The following is a 22,489-nucleotide window of genomic DNA, read 5'->3' on the forward strand; positions in this document are numbered from 1 at the left end:
TTCTCTCTTTTTTTGCAGCAGCAGCGTTTCTTCTGTGTGGAGGCACCAGACGACAGCAGATCTAAGAGCCAGGACAGGAGACGCACACTGCGCATTGGAGATGTGCCACTCTGCGCGTCTACATGGCGGTCTGTTTTACTACGATAGAGCAGGAGGGGAGGTGGGCTCTTTACTATCAGGCAACATCACTAAACCTGCGCGTGATTTGTTACCGCTGCTGGTGATGCAGTGCTGGAGGAAAACGTGGAGGGACGTGATCATCAGAATAACTCGTTTAAAGGCTCATTTTTTTTATTGGGGGAGAGCGCACGTTTGTTTTGGACGCGTTTCGTGCTGCATGAAAAGGACACACGTCCACCCGCGTAATGAGGATTTTCTGGGGGGGGGGGGATCGATGCAGAAAATGTCAGGTGTAAGTTCAGGTGGCTTTCCCCTTATGGAACAAAGTGACTGGAGATTAAGCTCAGCTCTCCAGCTCCAGCCGCATTGTCATTGAACTTCATTATGTGGGCTGTACTTGAAGGCATCATTCCTGGCAGGAAGTCACTGCGACACACCTGGACAGGATTTCACCAAAAGAGCCCCAAGAAATGAGCCCGGCTGCACCTGATTAAATAATGAGTGATGAAGCGCATTCTTTGTTTTAATTAAACACTGAAACCCATTAAAAACTACACGTGGGCCTCCTTATCACAGGTTGTGGGAAGAGTTTTTCCCTCAGAGACGAATTTAAATGATATTTAGAAGTTTGATGAGGTGAATTATATTCAGTATTTAACTATATATGTTGCCAGAGTAGGCAGTGAGTGTGTAGATATTTAATTTTGAACACTACCAGCAAAACTTTAAGGTCCTCAACATGTTTTTTTTTTTTAACCACGAACAGGTCGTCATATATGCGGGCACTAATACTAGAAAACAAAAGGAAATAGAAAGATTGAAGGATTTCTCACGTTAGTCACATTAAAATCACAGCTGAAGGACTTTTGTGTTTCTGACCTTGTTCAGCAGCCTCATCCAGAGCTCAGCTGCGCCACCTAGCTGCAAACCACGAAGCAATGATATACAAACATCACATTAAGTCGTTTTTTTTATAACATAAATGCCAATATATAAAAATCACTGGCTGAAGCTCCTCAAAGGTCAGACTTTGCCATATTTCTGTCTTATGTGACAGTAAACTGAATGCCTTTTTTTTTTTTTTTCTTGTTACTGTTCTCTGATTGCTAATCAATTTAGTTATGAAGATAAAATGTCAGATTAACTGATCAGTTTTAGAAAAATGTATATGCAACAATAAAGAGCCAAGGAGAAGTCGTAATCAGCAGAGGTAAAAGAGGAAGAAAGCAGCGTCTTATTTTAGAACATGTTTCACTTTATAGGAAAAAAAAAAAACCCTTCAGTTCACATTCTCTTTATTTTAAAAATGATTTTATTTATTAATACAGTGGTATACTTAAAATTGTGTTGCAGAAGAGAAAAAAAGTCAGCCACACGTGAGGAGCTAATATCCAATTAAAGCCGTGTTATATCTAAAAATAAAATGGTACTGGTGTGCCATACGTAATATATTGTCTATTAGTACAAAAATACATTTAAGGGCACACAATACAGCATCCAGTATCACAAATCAGTGAGGGGGACACTTTGAGAGCACACCCTTTTAAGAGAACATGTTTTATATGCATTTTAGCCCAAGCACATTCCTGATCCTTAGAGAGCCATGAGAAGAGCTTTTCTGTGACCGTAACGTGGCGTGAATACACTGGTAGAAAAGGTGTGATGCATTATTGTCAGGTTACAAGTTCCAAGGCTCGAGGGTATATCCAGAATACAAAGATAACCACGTTCACTTTCTTCCACTTTTTAAAACATGTTTTCTCTAAGTTTTATACAAAAAAGAAAGACATACAAAAAGTTCATTTACAAACAAAAGAAACAAGGCAATATGCTAGCTTTATTTACAGCTGCTTCTTTTCTGTTGTTGTTTTCTTTTTTCTTTTTTTTAAAGTAATGCATAGCAGATAAAAGAAGAGCATACCTTTGTTATCCTTTATCAACTGTTGTTGTGTGCTAAACCCAAGTTCATTTATACAGTGGGTTCACAAAAAAAATGGCAAAACAAATGACATTATACCATAATTTATCATAACTTATTTTTTCTTTCTTAATGAAAAGTGAATAATCTGCAGATAAGGCATCACTGCTTATTTGTGTGTGAGTGCAAGAGTGCACAGAGAGAGAGAGAGAGAGAGAGAGAGAGAGAGAGAAAGAAAGAAGAGGAGTCAGAGAAGAGAAAGAGAGAGAGAGAGAGAGAAATAGATGCGAGGAAGAAACTGAGGAGGCTACTGGACCTGAGTAAAGAACATGCATAGATCTCCCTCAGGCTGGAAGGAGAGACGTGGTACTCGGTAAGAAATTAAGCTACAAGATACTACAGTAGGAAAAGGAAGAATAAAGGAAGGCGTGAAGGAAGAACGGTTCTAAAAAGTGTGCTGCTTGCGTTTCATATCCAGCTTGTGTTTTGCCAACTCCTTCAACAGATACTCGCCAATGTCGCCGTCACTGGTTTAGTTTTTGCTCACGTCCGTCTCAAACCTTCATTCAAATTCCCTCAATGTGGAGAAAAAATGGAAAAAAAAAAAAAAATTGTGGAATATCGAGTCACCTGAACTGAAAGATAACAAGATGTTGACAGGTATTTGAATTCATGAGTAAAATTTTAGTAAATCTTCTCTATACTACTATATATACTGTATGCATATATAGCATAAATACACCGACACAGATTTCTGAAGCACGTACGCTGCCTCAAAAGTCATCCATCCATCTATTATTCATGTAAAAATTACATTAAACATTGCCTTATATATAGTGTCGATCCTCAGTGGCATGGGGCATGCATTATTGGTTTCATTTCACATCAAAACTTCAACTTGGGAGAAAGTTTAAAGAACAGCTTGTAACGGTCATCAGTGTCTCGCCTCCGTCCTTGGGTGCAGTAAACAGCACTGACTGGGTCTTCTTCATACTCCGTTATGTGTGTGTGTGTGTGTGTGTGTGTGTGTTTGTGTATGCGGAGTGCGTCTGTCAGTGTGTGTGTAAATATGTCGTGTGTTTATGCGTGTCCATCCTCTTCATTTTTTTAAAAACCTCCATGGTTTCACATTCAGTAACATCACACTTGCTGGTCCGTCCTTAAAAGTGGTCGATGAGCACAGAAACACAGTTGGCTCCCACCAGGTAGTTGGGGTCCCCGGGGAGAGACTTGTTCTGCCAGCTTTTTGGGTCACCTGCAGACAGACAGACGGGGGGAAGGGGACAGTGAGTGATAACAGCTGTTTTTGTGTAATGTTCAAGCTGCGATGCATTTCATGAGCGCTGGTCAACCCACAAAATCTACCGCTCGTCTCGTTTCGTTTCAAAGCAGCACTCACTGCAGAATCTGGTTGCGTCTATTGCCTGAAAGCCTTGTTAAGTAACATCGCATGGTTCTGTGGCCCATATAAGAGCCCAGTGACACATGAGACTAGTAAAAGCTATTTCATATTTTTTATTGAATCACCCCCGCCTCTTGTTGACTGCACATTAAACCTCAGTCACTGTGAGGTCTGGGAGTAATTGCAATTATAAACATACAGGTCCGTGCCAAGAGGAAAGTTCCAGTAATCAATCAGAGTGAGCGGAGCCAGCTCGGCACAGGTCCATCCATACGCTGCTGACTAACTTTGCATGTGACGGTATAAATACAGCCTCCGCATCGACATCCACTGCCAGTCTTTAAACTGCCGATCATTCTCTGTTCAGATATGCAAAATAAAAGGAAGAGGGGGAGAGCCGCACACGTAACTCAGGTGCAATCCTTTATTTCAGACCCTGAAGATCGATGTCTTGTCGTGCTGCTTTAGCCGACTTTGTGCTGGCTGGTTGTGTGAGCTAACTGGCTAACTAGGTTGTGTGAACTAACTAGGGGTTTGATCCCCTGCTCCTCCTGTCCACACGCTGAAGTGTTCCTGCGCCAAAACACTGAAGCCCAAATTGCTCCCTATGGAAGCTCATTGCCTTTGGCGTGTGGGTGCTTTGGATAGAAGACATGATTGAGTCGGACTGAGGGAGCCTACACCCGTTTGCCGACTTGTGTTTCGCAAGAACTGTTTAAGCAACCAACTTCCAGCCTTGTTTCTGAAACACAAAAAAAACTTGAACAAGAACCCTCGTCGACGGACATCCTCTAGGCTCGTCTGCGGGGGCCTCAGCTCGAGCTAGACGCTGATGCTGCCTGGAGGCGAGGCCAAAACAACCCTTCAGATTCTTCCATTTAGTCATTACCATTTCCTTTCATACAAATGCTGTCTGTTTGGGAGTGAATATAACGCGCACTGACAGACTTTTATCCTACAGAAAGTAGTGTTCTGAACCGCCCATCTTTAGAACTTCAAACAAAAAAAAGAATTGCATCTGAGTTTTGACTGTGCAGCTTTCCACTCCTTTCTTTCATGTCTGCACCTTACAGGAATGGAGTGATTTCCTTCAGTTCTCCGGATAAAGAGAGCGCAGGTCACATGTCAAGCTGTCAGTGTGATAACGGGAAGCCGAAGCAGATTTTCTATTATAATTTTTTGAATATTTATGATATAATTCAGCAGGATTTCTCTCTTAATAATTGGAGTCCCGTTTTTGCTGAAAAAACAAAATTTGCATTACAAATCACAAAATGAAAGAGTCCTGGAACATGATGATAATGTTGACGTTGAAGGTGCCGTGTGGGTTTTTTTTTAACAGATGTTTACATTCAGTGTTTCTCACCAAAAAGCATTGTGTGCATCATATAATTAGTCTGCCAATTATTTTCTTGATTAATCATTATGTCTAGTGTAAGACAATAGGGAAGAAGTCCAAACCCCAAAGATATTCAGTTTACATGATATCACACAAAATCCTCACATTTGAGAAGATGAAGTCAGAGAATATTTGTCATTTTTGGTTGATAATGAAATCATTTATCAGTTGTCAAAATAGTTGTGGCTTCATTTTCTGTTCATCGTTTAATTGGTCAATTAATCTTTCAGTTCTAGTGTATCTTCAGGACCTAACAAATTATATTAAATGCAAATCCTTCTTCAAGGGTGTTTCCCAAAGAACTTTTAGCAAAAGGTCCACATCTTGTGGCCTTCATCGGCGGATAGAGTTTGCTAATGGATTTCCAAGCTCAATTTTTGAAAGCGATTTTTTAAAAATCCAAACCTGGCACTCTCAAGAAACCCTGTGTTATTTCTATCAGTTTTCTGTACATCGGGTATCAGTCTTCCGCTTTCGTTCTTTCTGGTGGTGCCCAGGTTGTTACTAGTACGGGATGATCAGTAAAATAGTGTCAAACCGTCACCAGTGGTTTATCGTGTTGCCTGCATGCTTGTACATGTGCATGCTTCTGTTCGTGCATGTAGAGCAAGAGACCCAAAGGAGGACTGTGACTAAGAGAAGTCAGTTCTTTTACAGAGCTAAACTGTATCACAGTGGATCTGATTTCAGCCTGAAGTTGAACAGTCATCTACAGAATAACACACAGCAGAGAAGCAGCACGATGCAGAGAGCTGGACAGGAGGAAAACGCAAAAGCAGAGAAGCAAAGTGGGAAGAAAAGCACAGAGGGGACAGGAGGAGGCCAGAGAGTGGCCTTGCTTTACAATAAGGGGATTACGACGCAGCCCGATAATCCTCCCACAATTCAGCAGGACAACGGAGTGAGCTCACATCTCATTCAGCCCTCCAAGTCTCATCCTTAAAATGAGGCTAATTAACAGCTAATCCTGACCGCTGCCAAAATTACCACTGTTTTTGAAGACAGGGTGTGAGAGGGACAGTATTAAGAGAACGGAAAAGAGAAATCTTCTTCAGTTTTGTTCTGTTTTTAAACTTCAGGAATTCAATTTCTATATATAATAATATATGTACAGGATATAATCTCTCAAATGCTCAAACAAGACACCAAATGGTCTCGGATTGTCTTTGATTTCCACTAATATGATTTGTGCAGCGTTTTCTTAATCACATTTCTGTCCTGTACACACTGATGATCAATTTCAGTGCTAAATATAAACATGGATTTCTTCACATTTCAACAACAGATTTTAGAATCGAGTTATCCAGATTACGGACCAAAAGTGGAGAGTAAAATATAAAGATGTATGAATCACCTCGTGCAGCTACTGAGAGCTGTGAATGGTTTCTCTGTTAGCACACTTTTACTGCCCTGCCTTTCCCAGATCCAATTTCACAACCTGACTCCTTTTAGTAAACAAACTGAGACCAGTCGGTTTCTACACTTAGGAAGGCAGAGCCTAAATTTAGGGAGATATATTTTGGTATACTTGGTAACAAGATGTCTTTGTGCAACTTTCTTTTTTTTTTTTTGCAGAATAATGATGAGCATCATTTGTTCCGACAGTGTCCCAATTTCTGGAGGATCTAAAAAAGCTGTTCTTCAGGTCAGGATTTGGGTGGCTTTGTGAGAAAAATCACTGAGCAGAGCAGCATGCATTATAATTCTACCTGATGAGATTAAGTTGTTGTACAGCCAAGCGTCTGGTGCATGAATGTTAAATGAAATTAGAGAAACTTGTTAAGGTGAAAGTGAAAACCAATAGAGAAAAACTGCTATTCAAGCATGTGAAAAACAATGTGGAGAAATTTTGATCTGAACATGAAATAAAAACAACCAGTGATACAGTGAATGAGAGATTGGGTGGGTGAGTTAATGAGTTTAAATGATAAAAATAAATCAACCAAAACCATAATTGATAAAAAGACCCCCTAGAGTGATTCTCAGACATGGTTAAGGTGATAAAATCGTTTTTTTTTTTCCTCAATTGATTTTTAAAGAAGAGAATGAAAACTAGGGGTAAAAACTGATTCAACAGTGACCCACAACCCTCAAGTTGTCACACAGCCAGCCCAAACGACCCCGAAGAACAGAGAGAGCACAGCATACCCGACGAGGAGTCGGAGGATTTTAGAGCAAAAGACCAACCATCAGGGGTCATAGACGCACAGTGAGGTAAGCGCAGCTCCACAGGCTTCAAAAACTTGAGGCCATGAGGTCCACACATCACCAGAGGGCTGAGCAGAGTCTCTCCTGTAAACACAAACACAGAAAGTGACATAGTTCAGGACGATTATAAATAAACACACACAAGAAGGTCTCAAATGCAATTTTTCCCCTCTAGTGCTGGTAGACTTGTGCTTTTATATCACTGGGAAGGTCATGTGTTAGTGGCAGAACTAAGATTTGATTCCTCTTAAACTCATCCATGCTACACGTGTACAGATTCATCTGACGCTTTGAACTAGGGCTCAACAATTGTCAATGTCCTAACATCGTTATACCGTCATTTTGTTTGCTTGCCAATAACCGATCAAAGGGTAAGAGAGGCTCACTTGTGGTCCCAGCAGTCACTGTTAGAAAAATAAGACCTGTGTGGCACTTTGCATGTATGTACTATCTCCGCGAATAGATAAGATGCAGCAAGAGAAATGGAGGCTGACTGTAATACAGCCTGTGGCTGATGGCTGGACTAAACAAATGCAAATTTTGGTTTAACAAAAAAAATCTAACTTGTCAAAGTGTGCGAAACAGGTGGCGCATCTTGTCTACACAGCAGCCGCGTGTACAGTAGGTTCTGTCCAGTGATAGTTAAGTAACAGCAGAACATAATGTAGCATTATGTATGGCAGATGTTTATTGTTTTAGATGCAGAATTGAGCATTTTAATAACACTGACTTCCCTCACAATGCACATAATGAAGGTTTTGTTAGGTTATTTTAGATCACATATGGTGTACCTCTTAACAATGATTATTAAACTGATCATCTCATAATCAGCAGGGACGTGGCTGACAGTCAATATGATTGTCAGTCAGCAAAATCCTTCTTTAGATTAACATGCATAGCATGCATATCCAATAATTTAGATGTGAATTAAGAAAACCGCCCGGCTTGTCCATCTTTGATAAGTTACCTTTCTCCTTGTCGAGCGGCGGCAGGATGCTGTTGTCTCTGCAGACCTTGAAGTAGATCTCCTGCTCCACACCTTCAGGGATGGCACCCTGAGGGATAATTATGCTGACACCTGTCTCAATGGAGCTCAGGACGCCTCCATTAGAGTTAAAGATACCTCGAGCTGTAGCAACCACTGTGTGGCCCTCATCTTCATCCTCATCATCATCCAGGGCACTGGGGCTGGGAGACAGAGACTTTTACTGTCACACTCTGCTATTCAATGGACTACCTTAGCTTTAATCATGTCTGCTCAGACGGAGTTCGTTACCTCACAGGGATGGCCTTGGGCACAGCGTTGATGTTGTTGTGCTGGTGTTTGGAGCGGTGGTCTGTAGTGCGTGTGAAAGTGTCCAGGCCACTGTCATGGTCTGTGTTCTGGGGCTGCGGGGGTATCTGAGGCTTCACTGGGCTGGAGCTTCGGCCCTGTTCCAAAGCAGTGAAGTGTCACATAGAGTATTTTTCACAATGGCCCTAAAAATCTGATTGATTGCAGGGTGCAGATTAACTTCCAGTAACTGGACATTATAACCTTACATACACTGAATGGGGTATGAATGAGGTAGACAAAAAATACATGCCAGAATAACATATATACTGCAATGTGACTGGATGTAGTAGCACATCCTAGTATTTTTGGCACACTGCATTCGGCATAGTATATAAGGAGACATGCTAAATACAGTTGTAAAATGGATATTGGAATGCAGCCACTGTTTAAATCCTGAAGCCTGAGCGCTGCATGACGCGTGTAACTGTCGTGCAGTTGGCCAGTGAAATTGATCCTAAGGACGTGACTGGATTGTTTTTCCTCAATGACCAGATGTGTGTGTCAGTAAACTGAAATTGAATTGAAAGAACTGAATCTGACGTGTGAGAACTGAACATGGAAGTATATAGTGAGGATTAAATACAGTTTCAGAGCAACTTAATTCAATTTCATAATATTACATTCAAGTTCAAGTTTATTGGAATTCTGTTCCAAACAAATACATTTCAAATTATGTGATTCAAATTCAGTTATAATATAATTATCCAAGTTAAGCACCAGCATTTATTTGAACCTCTTTTAAGGGCTGCAGTAAAATGATTGCTGCCCAAAATCTGCTTACCTTAGGAGCAATTTCCGGCTTGTCATTGGGCAGAAGGTTGTGGTTGAACTTTGGACTGTCAAACATGCGTGCAAAAGGCCTGGCAGACGTGGTGTAGGGCTTGGGCGTGTAGCGGTTGTAGCTGGATGCTGGTGGAGGCCCGGTGCTCGCAACTGTTTTTGGAGGCTGTTCACTTGTGCCATTAACTGGAGACTTCTCTGGGAAACTCTTGTGAGGCAGGAAGTTGGTCTGGACAGTGTCCTCTCGGGCAGGTGGCTTAGCTGTGGAAAAGCCATGATGGTCAGCTAAAAAGAGCTCTACATTGTGTGTCAATGAGTTGTAGTGTGCATCTCCTGTCTGCCTTGCACCCCTGAGTGTGTGTCTCATTTATGTGCATTTTGGCTTTCACAACAGGCAGTATTACTCAGTAGACAAAGTACATTGCCACACGGTGTACAGGGGCATCTTTATGTAATTACAACCTTGTACAAGATAAAATCCTTTACCTTCAGGTGCAGGCTTGGGCAGTGTGGCTGGTGGCAGAGAAGGTGTCACCTGTGGAACTGGTTCATATTTTTTCTCCACTGGACTTGGTTTCTCTACTGATTCTGACCTATAGCATAAGACCAAAAACCGTCAATTCAAAATTCACAGTAGCAATGGCAAACATAGATACAAAAAGTAAATAAATAAAAAAAAAAAAAAAACCACAAAGGATGTTAAAGATAGTATGAGAGGAAAAAGGCATTTCATAAAAACATCACCTGGGATAGTTGTGAGTTATTTGTGCTTGTGGCTGTGGCTTGTTTGGACCGGCCTGGAGCTTGTCAAAGTAAGACAGCTGTTTCCTGTAGTAGTCCTCGTCCTCATCAGGGTCATAATGGTTGGAGCGCACAATGTCATCAGCTACCTTGGATTGAGGCTTCTGAGGCCCGGGGGTTCTGGGTTTTTGAGATAAAACATACAAGCAAGTTAACATGCAAGGCAGATATGGTGAAAGCAGAACAGGAGAACAAGAGTTTACAATGGCAAATGGCCAAAATGAAGGTGCTTAAGACAACTGCTCAATGATGTGAAAATTTAAGTGACTAAAACTGAAGTGGCTAACAACACAGTTTCATTCCACTATTACTCTGACAAATCACAGAGAGTGAAGACACAGTAACAACAGAGTAGGCTTACCTAAAGGTCTTCTCTTGATCCAGGTTGCTCAGAGAATTTGCTTTTGGGATTACTCCACCTGCTTTCAAAGGTATCTCAGCTGCCTATAGGAGCAAAAACAAATTTAAACAATTTTAACTTACTAGTAAGATAAAAAGTCATGAATGCACACATCTAATGTACTAATTTCTCAAGAAGTTGAAAAGCAAATGTACAAGTACACTACTAGCTACTGTAACTGCATAACCTGCCTTAAGTAATATATCTGTAACCAGTTTACCTTGTTTCCAGATGAATCCCCCACATCTCTTGCTCTATCCACAGACACAGAGCGCTTGTTCTCAAACATCTTTACTCTTGTCAGGACTGACTGTGGCCGCATGGCTGGGTCGTCCTCCACTTTCTCAGGGACAGCCTTTGGAGCGTCCGGAGGGGAAGGTGAGGGGGCCTCTGCTTTGGGAGGTGGCGTGGGGCTGGTTTCAGAGTTCACAGGAATGGGGTCATACTGCTGAGGTTTGTAGCTTTTTTGCTGTGGTGCTGGTCCCTGGTTATAGGCAGGCCTCTGGGCAGCGGGGTCTGGGGAGCGAGCAGCTGAGGGGTACGTGCTCAGGTGAGAATCCTGGTCGTATTGCAGGTCCGGCCCTGGAGCAGGAGGCGGAGGATCATCATAACGAACCGGCCCTGGAGGTGTCGGTTTGCCGTAGCGAGGCCGTCCATCGAATCCATGCTGAGGTGGGGGCTCGTCGTAGCGGAGAGGAGGGGTGTACTGGGGGTCAGGGTCGTCGCCGTACGGCAGACGGGGATCGTAGCCCTGCGAGTTGGCAGTAGAGTGCGGCTGGTTGTATGGGTTCCACTGATGCTGGTCGTAGTGAGGCACACTATTCTCGTAGGGCGGGTTAGAGTCATAGTTACGGTACTTTGGTTCTGCGTAACCACCTCCGCTGCTGACTCCGCTGCTGCTTACATCATACCGACTGGGTGGGTGGTCATAATCTCTGTATGGCTGCTCAGGGTGATATCCCTGCTGGGGGTTGTAAGTCACAGGCTTCATGCTGTGACCAATCCTCCCTGTGTTGTCTGTGCTGTATGGATCCTTCAGAAACATCTACCAAACAAATACACAACAAAGAAGAAGGTTAACAACTGCACGGGATCCACACAGACTAATATCAAATATTATGATATGAAAAACTGGACATACAAAAATCAGTTAAAAGAAAAGGAGAATATTAAAACAAGTGTGTAAAATTAATTGCAGAAGAGGAAAAGAGAAGGGAAAGACCTGAAATAGAGAAACTGAGAGGGAGGGGTTACTGGTCAGGTAATATATTAGATTAAACAGAAATCACAGCACAGCCAAACATTCATTGCAGCTTGGAAACATCACAATGTACCACTGGAGGTCGAAATTAAACACCAAAATAAAATTAACAAATAACAAAGTTGCTAAAAAAAATACAACAAAACAATGAGATGCATTTTCCTTGTCTAGACTGACAAAATGTGAAAATGTTATATAGAAGAGTTCTTATAGAAGGCCTATCAATAATTTGACTGGTAATTTGGGATTTCTTCACACATTAGATGTGTATTCGCAAAGGAAAATGTCACCCACTGTCTTGTTGCAAAGAGAAAGGCAACTTAAACATCCACAATAATATTTAACATTACAAGCACAAACCCATTGTACAAAAAAACATATTTAAAATCCTGATATTTGAGAAGTAACCATTAATTTTCCATCCATATCTGGAGAACATTACTATTATGTCATCTTTGTTACTTCGTTTCAACATGCAGGACAAAACATAGATAAAATGGGTGGAAAATTAATGGCTGCTTTTACAAGGGAACGATCCAATCAATCTGCACTGATAAATACAGCACAAACAGATCTACTTCTAGTGGTTAACAGAGAATGAGGCAAACATGTTACAGCCATGCAAAGAGGATAAGCAACAGTGAGAGCTGCAGGACTTCCACTTCTCCTCTACATGTAGGCATGTCAGCGCAGCCATCACCTCCAAGCCCACTGTGGTTTACCAGCATTTGCTCGCACTGTTGCACGTGCACACACGATTCCGCACACACACACACACACATACAGTCTCACACACACACACACACACACACACACACACATATCTCTGTCTCTTCTGGGCAGCACTGTGGTCAGCAGACATGCAGGGCGGAAGGAGAGAGAGAGAAGCGTGGCAGCAGGAGGTAGGTAGGTAGGTAGACAGGCAGCAGCAGCAGCAGCACAGGAGGTCAGCCAGGTCAGACCAAGCTGAGCTGGGCCGGGTCACGGAGCGTCCAGTGACGGTCAGGTGGATACCTTTGGTTCTGAACTGGCTGGTCCAGACTGTAGAGGTTCTGGTGTGATGCTCTGAGGGGTTAGCTCAGGTGTGGGCCTCCTAAGTGAGCCAGCCTCTGGGCTCTGGCTTGGCTGGCTGTGGGGAGCTGCAGGAGCCTCGTCAGGGCTCAGACCCCCTACAGTTTCTACAGTAACGTCGACAGCAGGGGGCACTGTCTCAGCCAGGGGCTCAGGCTGCGGGGAGATGCTAGGGACGGCAGCGGCCTCTGCTTTCTGTGAAGTGGTTCAGAAATGTTTAATAACACGCGCTGACACACTACGCTGCAGTACTAACAAGTGCTACTACCTTTACTGCCCCTCTACAATGTTTTTTCCTGACTTGTACCTACAGATTACACGAATCACCCGACTCCACATTTAACAGTAGCTGTCGATCAACCAATGGCATGTGAGAGTTAAGAATTAGCAGCAGGACAAGTTTTCATTGTTAGAGTATACTAATTTGATTTTAATTCTACGGTTACAATACAGTTGTTTCTTTTTTCCCTTTTATGTTCATTAGCACATCATGAGACGACAAACCTTTAGATTTGGGTATCACAGCAGCCAATCAGGTTTTGGTTAATACATTTCACAGGTACACTGGATTAACACTGGTATTTCCAACATGCACATAATACTTTCTTGTGTCGTACCGTCACAGTCCCAATCACAAAAAACAGGTAGGTAGGAAGTGCACATAGGTGAGTACTGGTACAGACTTTTAGACAAACATAAGTTTCTTTTCCCAGTGACATCAGCAACAGTCACACCAATAAGACAGCTTGTGGTAATACAGAGTACAAGAGTAACAGTAAAACTTATAAAGTTTTTCTAATTTTCAAAAATAAAAAACACACGCTCACAGACATCAATCAACACATATTGGCAAATAGATAAAATAAATATAATAAATATAGATATATATATATTTAAATATTATATATAATATTTATATATTGCGATAAATACCTGACCACAAAAGGTTTCACACCCACCGATATTGTTTTGTAACAGTAGATAGACAGAATAACTGTAAAAATAAAAAAGTGCCTTCAATAGCGCCTCCAGAAAACCCTTCTAACGCACACCACGTCCTCCAGACAACAGGGAAGACGTGCAGCTCTCAGAAACGCTACCTGCTGCGGCACCGGTGCCTTGAATCCAGCTGGGTCGATGCGGTTGAGGGGGTCCGGCTGCACTGTGTGCTGGTAGGCAGCGTAGCCAGGGGGCTCCTGGATGACAGGCGGGTCCTCACGGACAGGCTCAGAAGAGCGGGTGATGGCAGGCTCCGTGGGTGGACCCACATCGTCATTCAGTGTTTCGTCCAGCTCCTGGTCGGTGTAGGCTCCACCCTCTGTGTCCGTGTCCTCATAGTCGGAGGTGTGGCGGCTGTCGGTGCTGTACATGGAGTACTCACTGCCAGGCGCTGACAGGTAGGACAGACGGTCGTCGTGGATGTCCAAGTCATCCTCAGCTGCCCCGTCAGCCTGAGAAACAAAGGGTAAAGTGAGAAAGGGAGTGAGAAATAACCAAGTTCAGTCTACACGGTCTTGTGTGCGTGCGTGTGTGTGTGCGTGTGTGTGTGTGTGTGTGTGTGTGTGTGTGTGTGTGTGTGTATGCGTGTGTGTGTGTGTCTTACCTTGCCCTCTGAAACCCACACCAGCTGGTTCTGCTGCTGCTGGATTATCTCTTTGAGTGCTCCAAACCAACCATCATTCATGTTGTTCAAGTTAATGGTGGCTAAATACACAAAGAGGGGAAGGCAGAAGAGAATAAAAAACATCTCTCCTATGAAATGACTACTAACAATTGTTATTACTGTTATTATCCAGTTAGCAAGTAAAAACATAGAAACTCTTAGACATGAACTCTAACTCTTAACTGCTCTGCTACTTTCACATTATTGGAATCATGTCTGTAAAGGATGCACACTGCAGAAAACAACAACTTGTCCCGTGTGTTGTAGGTGAGTCCTCTGTCCTATGCAGTAACTACAGCAGAACATCATTACGAGGCTTGATTTTGAGAATACATTTCAGAAATCCAGTGGACAAAGGCAAAGAGGTACAGATGAAGCTTGTTGTGTAAAAACTGTTTGGACTGAAGTTTGTCAAAAATGCACGTGTGTGCTGCAACGATTGCACATGAGGTGAGATCTCTAGGACCTCTCCAACATCTTTATCACCAACAGATGCTCCTAAAGCACGCTGAGAAATGGCCCTGAGGGTGCTCTTGTGTGACGGTCACTGCTGAGCAAGCTTTTGTAAGAAATTTGACAGAACAGGGCCAGGCACAACAAGCCTGCATACTGCAGCACTCAAATGTCAACTGCCTTTGAAATGTGTCTTGGCCCTCTGTAAAATCTCACTTTCTCACACCTTGGCCTCCTCCTCCCTCCCTCCCTCCCTCCCTCCCTCCTACCGGACTCACTGGTGAACAGGTGGTGGTTGTTCTTCCTTAATTTGAGGGCTCTTTCATAGAGCTTCCTGGCACTCTTTCTAGACTCTGGACAGAGGCGGGTTCTCATGTTCTTGACGCCCTGCTTGGTGTCTGGGTTGAGAAACACCACAATCGGATACCACTGAGCATAGTTGAGGCGGTCCACTGCATTAGGGGTGATGTCCAGCACTGCATGCTTGTCCTTCATATACAGAAAACAAATAAAAACAAAACATAAATGTGTTGTAAATGATTTTACTTCTGTATAGAAAGCATTTTGCCTCTATTGAAATTTCAGCTAAGGGCTTTTAAACATAATGTGGCCAACACCATGATTTTTGTTTACATATTGTGTGTGGCAAGTCTTGAGCCCTTGTAACGGTCAAATCACCAGTGTGGATTAGTTTCTCAAGTGAATTTGCCACAATAAAATCCACCACACTGCTGACATTCAGGCACCTAATAGCCTTAGAGTGTAGTACACCAGAGGGCAGCAGTGAGCTGCACATATAATTGCAGCTCGCCGCTATCTTCTCATCACCATAACAAATCTGTCAAAAGATGTTTATATCTCTTCCTTTTACCTGTATATTTAAATATGTGTGCATGTCTAGCTTCTCACCCGGTCAATGATCTGTTTAATGGTGTGCAGGCGAATGATGCCGGAGCTTTTCTGGTCGGTTCCAGCATCCCTGGGTTCACTCTCTGTGGAAGGCAAATGAACAGAGTTACTGCATCACATCAACACAAAAGACGGACAACAATAAACACAGGCTGTGCCTCAATTAGACATCCTTGTAGCGTGCAATTGTCGACTCCCATAAATAGAGCTGTTAAATATGGAAAAATAATCTCCGTACAGGAGAGGACAAGTGTACGTTTGTGAAAACAGCTAGACATTAAAGACGAAATGAGGACAGCAGCCAATTCATGCAATAGTCATTAGGTATTTTGGGTGGGTTTAGGGAATTTAAATTCAGTGTAAAATTACTGTGTGCATGCAACTGCATGTAACAGTATAAATTACGGTGAAGGAAATGTGTTATGTGAGAAACATTGACATGAAATATACACATACAAGAGCATGAGGGTCATTTGGGATTAATGATAATGCAGTGTCATTGTAAGCCTCAGGGATTTAAGCAAGGATGTGTAGAGAGGTTTATGATTCACATAAAGATAAGCAATGTTTTCCTGCCTTGAAACACAAGGTTCAAAAGAGGGCAGTCATCCACCCGGATGTTTAGTATTGTAATGACTTCATATCACACGTCAGAGGGTCTAATTTCTAACGTTCTAATAGGGTCTATGATCTAAAAAAAAACTCTAGACTACCCAAAAACATTTTCAAAGGGAGCAGATAAATATAGCCATGCAACAAGTCAAGATTGAAGCGTATGCAGCAATGTTCCAAATTAATATTTTACTGTCAAAATAGCAAGAAAGACCAATTTTGATAGTGATAAGGGCCATTCATTGATATTTGGGGTCTTTTATATTTCCATCAGCGCATAATGGAAAGTTAGACACACGCACACACGCTCACACACACACACACACACACACACACACACACACACAAACAAACACACTGCACACGCTGCACACGCTTTATGCTTTGTAGAATAGCATCACAGTAACTGTTTGATTCAATTCAATTTTTTCATATTCCTGTTGGGACAATGTCTGAATGCAGTGAGGTTTATTTTAGACAACAAACATAAATAGACGATTATTTATACAGCTGACTGCTACAACGTATGATTATATCTTATTTCATAAATATTATGTGCTGTATATTATTATGGGAGGTATTGTGGGCATTTTTTCATGAAAATCTGTCAGTTGCAGGGCATTTGTGACAAACCTGCTGTTGGCAGGTTAGTGCAACACTGATTTCCTGCCAATCAATTTTAGCATGTGGTATTTTATGGGCAAATAAGGAGAATTAAAGTTGGTACCAATGTTTTGAACGTAACATTCCCAGTGCATTCTGCATTATTTTCCTTGTTTCCCATGTGATTTTGTTGATAAGCAACTTCACGCATCTCAGTTTTCATGGCATACCAACTGCACAGCTCAGCATGCTGCCTTGCTGTACTCTTTCTAGATGATGCAACCTGCCATTAAGAGGGGAATACCACTGAATTTAACTACAAAATCATTACAGTATCCATTAAAGGAAGCTGTTCATTAATCAGCATCCACTAATCTCTTCGATATGCAATATCACAATGGCACAATGGCAAACAAGAATACAGTTGATAATAACAATTTATAATCACAGGCAATGTTAGTAAATGTCTTCCTTAGATGTGCAAAATGTGATCCAAACAAATGCAGCAGAACTTTTTTAAAATCTTGATTAGACATATTTTCATTGAAAATTATGTTATTTTGTTTGTCAGAGTCGAGCACAATTTCAATCAAGTGCAATATGCAGGGTAGCTTTTCTTTCCCTCAAGAAAATTACACAGTAAATAAGTCTGAAAGTTATTTTCAATTGACAACTAACTGTGTGCAAGTATGATATTGCATTTCTTAAGTGTCAGGTCTTCTGCTATGTATTTTACAAGACTGTGTATCATGCTAGTATATACTGTATAAAAAATATTGTTCTTGCCAATTGCAGTAACAGATATGGATTCCTGTATCAAGTGTTATTCCCCTATTTAAACATCTATACGTCAGCTAGCCACCAAACATCAGCTCACAGATCATCTGCCATTCACTGAATCAAATAAAACAAACAAAAGTTGATGCACTAAGTGACATACTTTCCCCTCCTTGTTGTTGCTGTGTTTCTGAAAAGAAAATACAGTTACACAAACATCACCAGAGTTACGCAAATAAACATCAAGGAATGGAATTACGTTTTAAATGGCTGTGTGCGGAGTATGTGTGCGGTTGCACTGGTATGTGTTTGTTCACATTGAGTAATTTAAAATTCAGTGCTGAGTGTTAAAATAAAAACCAGACATTAAAAGAGGCTTGCAATTTCATGAAGTAAGAGGCAGTGGATGAAAAGGAGTGTGCAGCTCTGCTTGGAGCGCAGAAGAGTGAAAGATGAACAGGGAAAATGAAGAGGGAAACTGTAAACAAACAGGAAATAACCAACATAATTTGGCAAACTTGACTAACTGACCTCCTAAAATACGTTAAGACCATCTAGTAGAATTCGTGGAAGTGTTCTTGAGTTCAGTAGAATCCCAAGTATTAAAAAAAGAAAATCAGTAGGAAAATAGTGTTTAAGGCATCTGCTTAGCATCCATTAGATAATGACTACTGCAGGGCTTCAGCCAACAGCAGTGGTCTATTTCTACAGAAAAAGACTTCACACTATACAAAAGATCAACCAAAATACAATGTTTCTAATTTCCTGTAGATTATTACTACATGAAAACAGCAGAGGTTATTGTATTTATACACCTAAGTTTTTTAATACTTTGTCATCCTCTCCTTCTGATCTGTGACCATAACATTTAACTGCCAAATTAACAAGTCCAAAGGCGTGTTAGCAGTCAGTTTGTCGCTGCTGGCGTGCGAATCCTTACAGAGGTAGGACTTATGCCTGATCAAGTCTCTTTTTACAAGTCAAGAGAGTCACTGTTAGAAATCACTAACAAATGAACTCCCAATGTTTGTTCTGAAATGAAAAACTTCCATTCAAATAGACAGGCTAAAGAAATATTTTCAAAACCTCACAGATGGAAGAACTTTACGCATCCTGAACGTGACCTTACTTGTACATTACATTGGTTCCAAAGAGTACAATAAGGTTGTTCTCAGACACGAGGAGTTTGGATTTAATAATGACCAAACAGTGAGTTAAACCGTTATTAGACACTGACTGCTACTATTAGTACTTGACAGATGTAGAGAAGATAAACACCTCTCAGCTTTAGCTTTGTGTAAATCAAGAGTGTGGTGTCTTATCGATGCAAGACACACAGAAGGACAGGATACAAAGCATGAACAGAGGGAGATGGCTACTTTATTACTTACTTGCTAGTTCAAATATGTCTGGCTCCTCCCTGGCCAATTTCTCTCTGCCCACGTCTGCTATTGGCCCAAAGATAACCACGGGCCTCAGGAACCCAGCTGCACAGGAACGGCACCAAAGACATAACCAAAGTTGAGCGTTACGTAACACTTACGTAAACACAATATTGAATCAGATCATACATTTTTACCACATTATAATACATTACAATGAGTAACTGTTAAAGTATCCGAAACATAAGAGTAGTGTACGTTCTTGTGTTTCTTTTAGCTACAATATTAAAATCTGTCCACTACATCTTGTCCAATATTTGAATATAAAGATGTGTGGGAGTCCCCACTTCATTGCTGTTACTACCATGGCCTCTGTGCTCTCACCTTCCCTCAGCACCACCCTCTCGTAGGCAGGGAACTTGGTTTGGACCGGCTGGGCCGACAGGTCCTCCCTGCTCTTCCGCAAATTCCTCTTGGAGCTTCGCAATCCTCGGAATCTCCAGAAGTCTGCTCTGTCGCCCCCTGGTGTTTTGGGAAGGGTGTACTGCACGCTGGACAACTGCTCAGCTCTGGACAGAGAGGAGTACGAGTAAGGTCAGCTGTCAGGACTTCAGTCAAAACTGCAATCAGGGCCACTTAATATTTCTGGTTTTCAGCATTCATCTTACTGCTGTTTGAAGGCACATCAATATACTGGTACTGTCACACCATTGTACAGTAAAGAGTTGTCAAACTTGCGATGACTGACTGATGAAATGCTGATGAAGAATTTTACCTGGCTTATACTCCTTTATTCTATATATAGGCTGACTGGAATGTTGTCTTGAGGGCTAGTATAATCTAATGTATAGCTCTATGAAGGGCCTAAATATTATATCACTTATTATAGGCTTACGCATTGTCCACAGTTTGATATGCGCAAACTCATTGCTATAAACATCAGTAAATTTCCAAGATTATGACACGTTACTAGGATATATTCATTTCGATGATGCCGTGACTGAGTGATAATAGAATAGAGTGAGAAAGAATAATAGAATAGAATAGATTTTGCTGTATCTGTTCCCTGAAGTTTATGAAATAGGATCACTGCTGATGGGTCAATAAAGATAAAAAATGACTGGAAAACAACAGAGTAAGATGTGCATCTACGGGGGAAGAACGTACTCTATGAATAATAATGGTCTTCCTTTGATGTATGTTTTTTTTTTTTTGTAAATATTATTGAATTGAGTTTGGTTTCATGTTTTGAAAGAAAATCCAGGGAGGCAGGTTTAGCTTGGCAAAGACTCTGAGATATATTTCACTCTGCTTTCTGTATGTGATAAAAATACATGCAGCATGTGGAAAGCTATGTCTTATCTGTCAGCAGGACAGTGAGGAATCTCTGTGTAAATACTGCCAGAGGCTGTTGAAGTAGAGACAGGCCTAGATAAAACAATGCTGTTGGCTAGATCACGATCTATGCTACACATCCTTAGACACTCACCAAGTCCTCACAAACCTCACACAGCGGATACTAATAAAACCATTTACCCGACACACGGGATGTGTTGCATGCGCCGTACTTTAAAAACAATCTACCAGTTCATAACAGAATATGACACAGAATTAAAACTTTTTTCTTACACAAAATCACAGAAACACAAATAAAAAGCAGTAAAAAGCATGGCACCATGTAAAATACAGCAGATTAAACAAAGAAGTGAATGAAAATGATCTCGTATATCCTCTCTTGTTGCTCCCAGAACCCTCAATGCTTTTATCCGCCTCCTCCCTTTCCCATTCATGAAGTGTCTGAGCAAGCTGTACAGGTATTTAAGGTGCGACCTCAAACTTCTTTTACCTGTTCTTGTTTGGGATGATGCCCCTTTCCACTTCCTGGTGGTTCTTGCCAATACGGATGGCGAGCCAGGAACCTAATTTGCCGTTGTAGAGCGTGTCTACTACACGGAACACCTCGCCCTTGTTGAAGCTCAGCCCATACGGCGATTCTTTTTCATATTCAAAGTGTGTCCGGATGTAGAAGGAGTCACCCACGTCCGATTCCACTATCCTCCGATACACTAAAGAAATAGCAGAAAATAAGAAACATGATTTCAGTTGTTTTTTTAATGTGCCGCTTTTGATGCCTGATGCGCCTTCACTTCTAATTTAGTCATTTATACTGCAACCACTCACCATCCTTCTTCTTCTGAGCCAGAATAGTAACTTCTTCTCCTCTTGGGAGATCCAGCAGAAACAACACAGCCTCCTCCCGGATGATGTTAGCAAAGTCCACATTGTTCACCTACAGATGCAGAGCAGAGGGCATAGAAGAAAGTGCACAGTCCAATTATAGGAAGTGGAATCACAAGAAAACAATTACAAACTCTTAATCTCTGTTATTGTGGGCCGACTTGATCCTAATACGTTTTCAAATCAGCATTGTTAAATCCTTAAAACTCTGGTGAAAGCTTTTGTTTTTCTTTGACAAGAAAAAATAAAGTTGAAAAAGTCAGACATTTGATTTCTCACAGAATAAGAGGAACATTGGAAAAGAAAAACTTGTTCCTCAATAGCAGGGCAGTGTATTCCCCTACAACCAAGCAGCCTCCTCCTCATCTCCTGCTGCTGTCCCAAACACAATAACTGCTGTTTATTGACTCTGCTTGAGGGGCAGCAGGGGAACCAGAAACATGTGGACTGAATCACTAAACCTCAGAAAGACACCTTTATCCTTCCCAGAAACAGGAGGGCTTGACGTCTTTATCTCCACTAGCACACCATGGCCAAAGGGAAACCATCTAAAGTTAGAAAACAATGTCCTGGAAGTTTCTAAGATGTGTTTGTACAGGGGAGAGAAAACACACAGGCGCAAAAAAGGTCTATGCTGTGTAGTGGGAGTGACACAAGACATAGTGTCCATTAAGAGAGTGAGATAAGATAACGGACAGTTTTGTCTATCACATGAATATAGTCCATAAATGTTTGAGTCATGGCGAAAAAACAACAACTATGTAGCCAAGCATTCAACCTCTTCTGCACAGTACACTAAAACACAGCTTCATAGTTTCAGCATTAAAACATAGCAGGTGTAATCCTTGGCAAACATGTCAGAATGGATCCAACACTGACATCAAGAGGGTTTCCATCATCCCATCAACAATGTTACTCTAGTGTTTAGTGGAACAGAAAGTCAACTGTTCCGAGGTCGGAGTGCAAGAACGATCTCTATTGTGTCTTCAGATTGGAAACAAGGGGAGTTTTGACATGAGGCAGAGCCCAGAATGACTCATAGACTGACAAGATACATTGTACTGTTTTCCCAAGATCTCTTCACACAGAATTAAAACTATTGTGGCCATGGGATCACATAGTTTCACCACTGACTGTCAAAATTAGTGTGGGCTGC

General features: G+C 41.7%; 1 protein-coding gene across 12 annotated transcripts in view; it reads right to left on the reverse strand.

Moving 5' to 3' along the window:
* Window positions 1-1,435: 1,435 nt before the first annotated feature.
* tjp1a (tight junction protein 1a) overlaps window positions 1,436-22,489 on the reverse strand; it is a 98,018-nt gene continuing 76,964 nt past the window's right edge. For 3 of the 12 annotated variants that reach the window (XM_070836056.1, XM_070836048.1, XM_070836114.1), the window contains 19 exons: window positions 21,277-21,385; window positions 20,942-21,161; window positions 19,480-19,664; window positions 19,105-19,200; window positions 17,877-17,903; window positions 15,722-15,804; window positions 15,091-15,301; window positions 14,300-14,400; window positions 13,797-14,147; window positions 12,640-12,891; window positions 10,585-11,409; window positions 10,326-10,408; window positions 9,908-10,084; window positions 9,650-9,756; window positions 9,165-9,424; window positions 8,324-8,478; window positions 8,015-8,235; window positions 6,988-7,131; window positions 1,436-3,293 (listed from right to left, as the gene is read on the reverse strand). In XM_070836056.1, the coding sequence (XP_070692157.1) occupies window positions 3,199-3,293; window positions 6,988-7,131; window positions 8,015-8,235; window positions 8,324-8,478; window positions 9,165-9,424; window positions 9,650-9,756; window positions 9,908-10,084; window positions 10,326-10,408; window positions 10,585-11,409; window positions 12,640-12,891; window positions 13,797-14,147; window positions 14,300-14,400; window positions 15,091-15,301; window positions 15,722-15,804; window positions 17,877-17,903; window positions 19,105-19,200; window positions 19,480-19,664; window positions 20,942-21,161; window positions 21,277-21,385 (3,702 nt within the window). In that variant the 3' untranslated portion in view covers window positions 1,436-3,198. The remainder of the gene's footprint in view (window positions 3,294-6,987; window positions 7,132-8,014; window positions 8,236-8,323; window positions 8,479-9,164; window positions 9,425-9,649; window positions 9,757-9,907; window positions 10,085-10,325; window positions 10,409-10,584; window positions 11,410-12,639; window positions 12,892-13,796; window positions 14,148-14,299; window positions 14,401-15,090; window positions 15,302-15,721; window positions 15,805-17,876; window positions 17,904-19,104; window positions 19,201-19,479; window positions 19,665-20,941; window positions 21,162-21,276; window positions 21,386-22,489) is intronic. The other 9 variants (XM_070836073.1, XM_070836065.1, XM_070836089.1 and 6 more) reach the window with 8 other exon arrangements.

Source organism: Pempheris klunzingeri, chromosome 1 (genome assembly GCF_042242105.1).
Source record: "Pempheris klunzingeri isolate RE-2024b chromosome 1, fPemKlu1.hap1, whole genome shotgun sequence".
NCBI lineage: Eukaryota > Metazoa > Chordata > Actinopteri > Acropomatiformes > Pempheridae > Pempheris > Pempheris klunzingeri.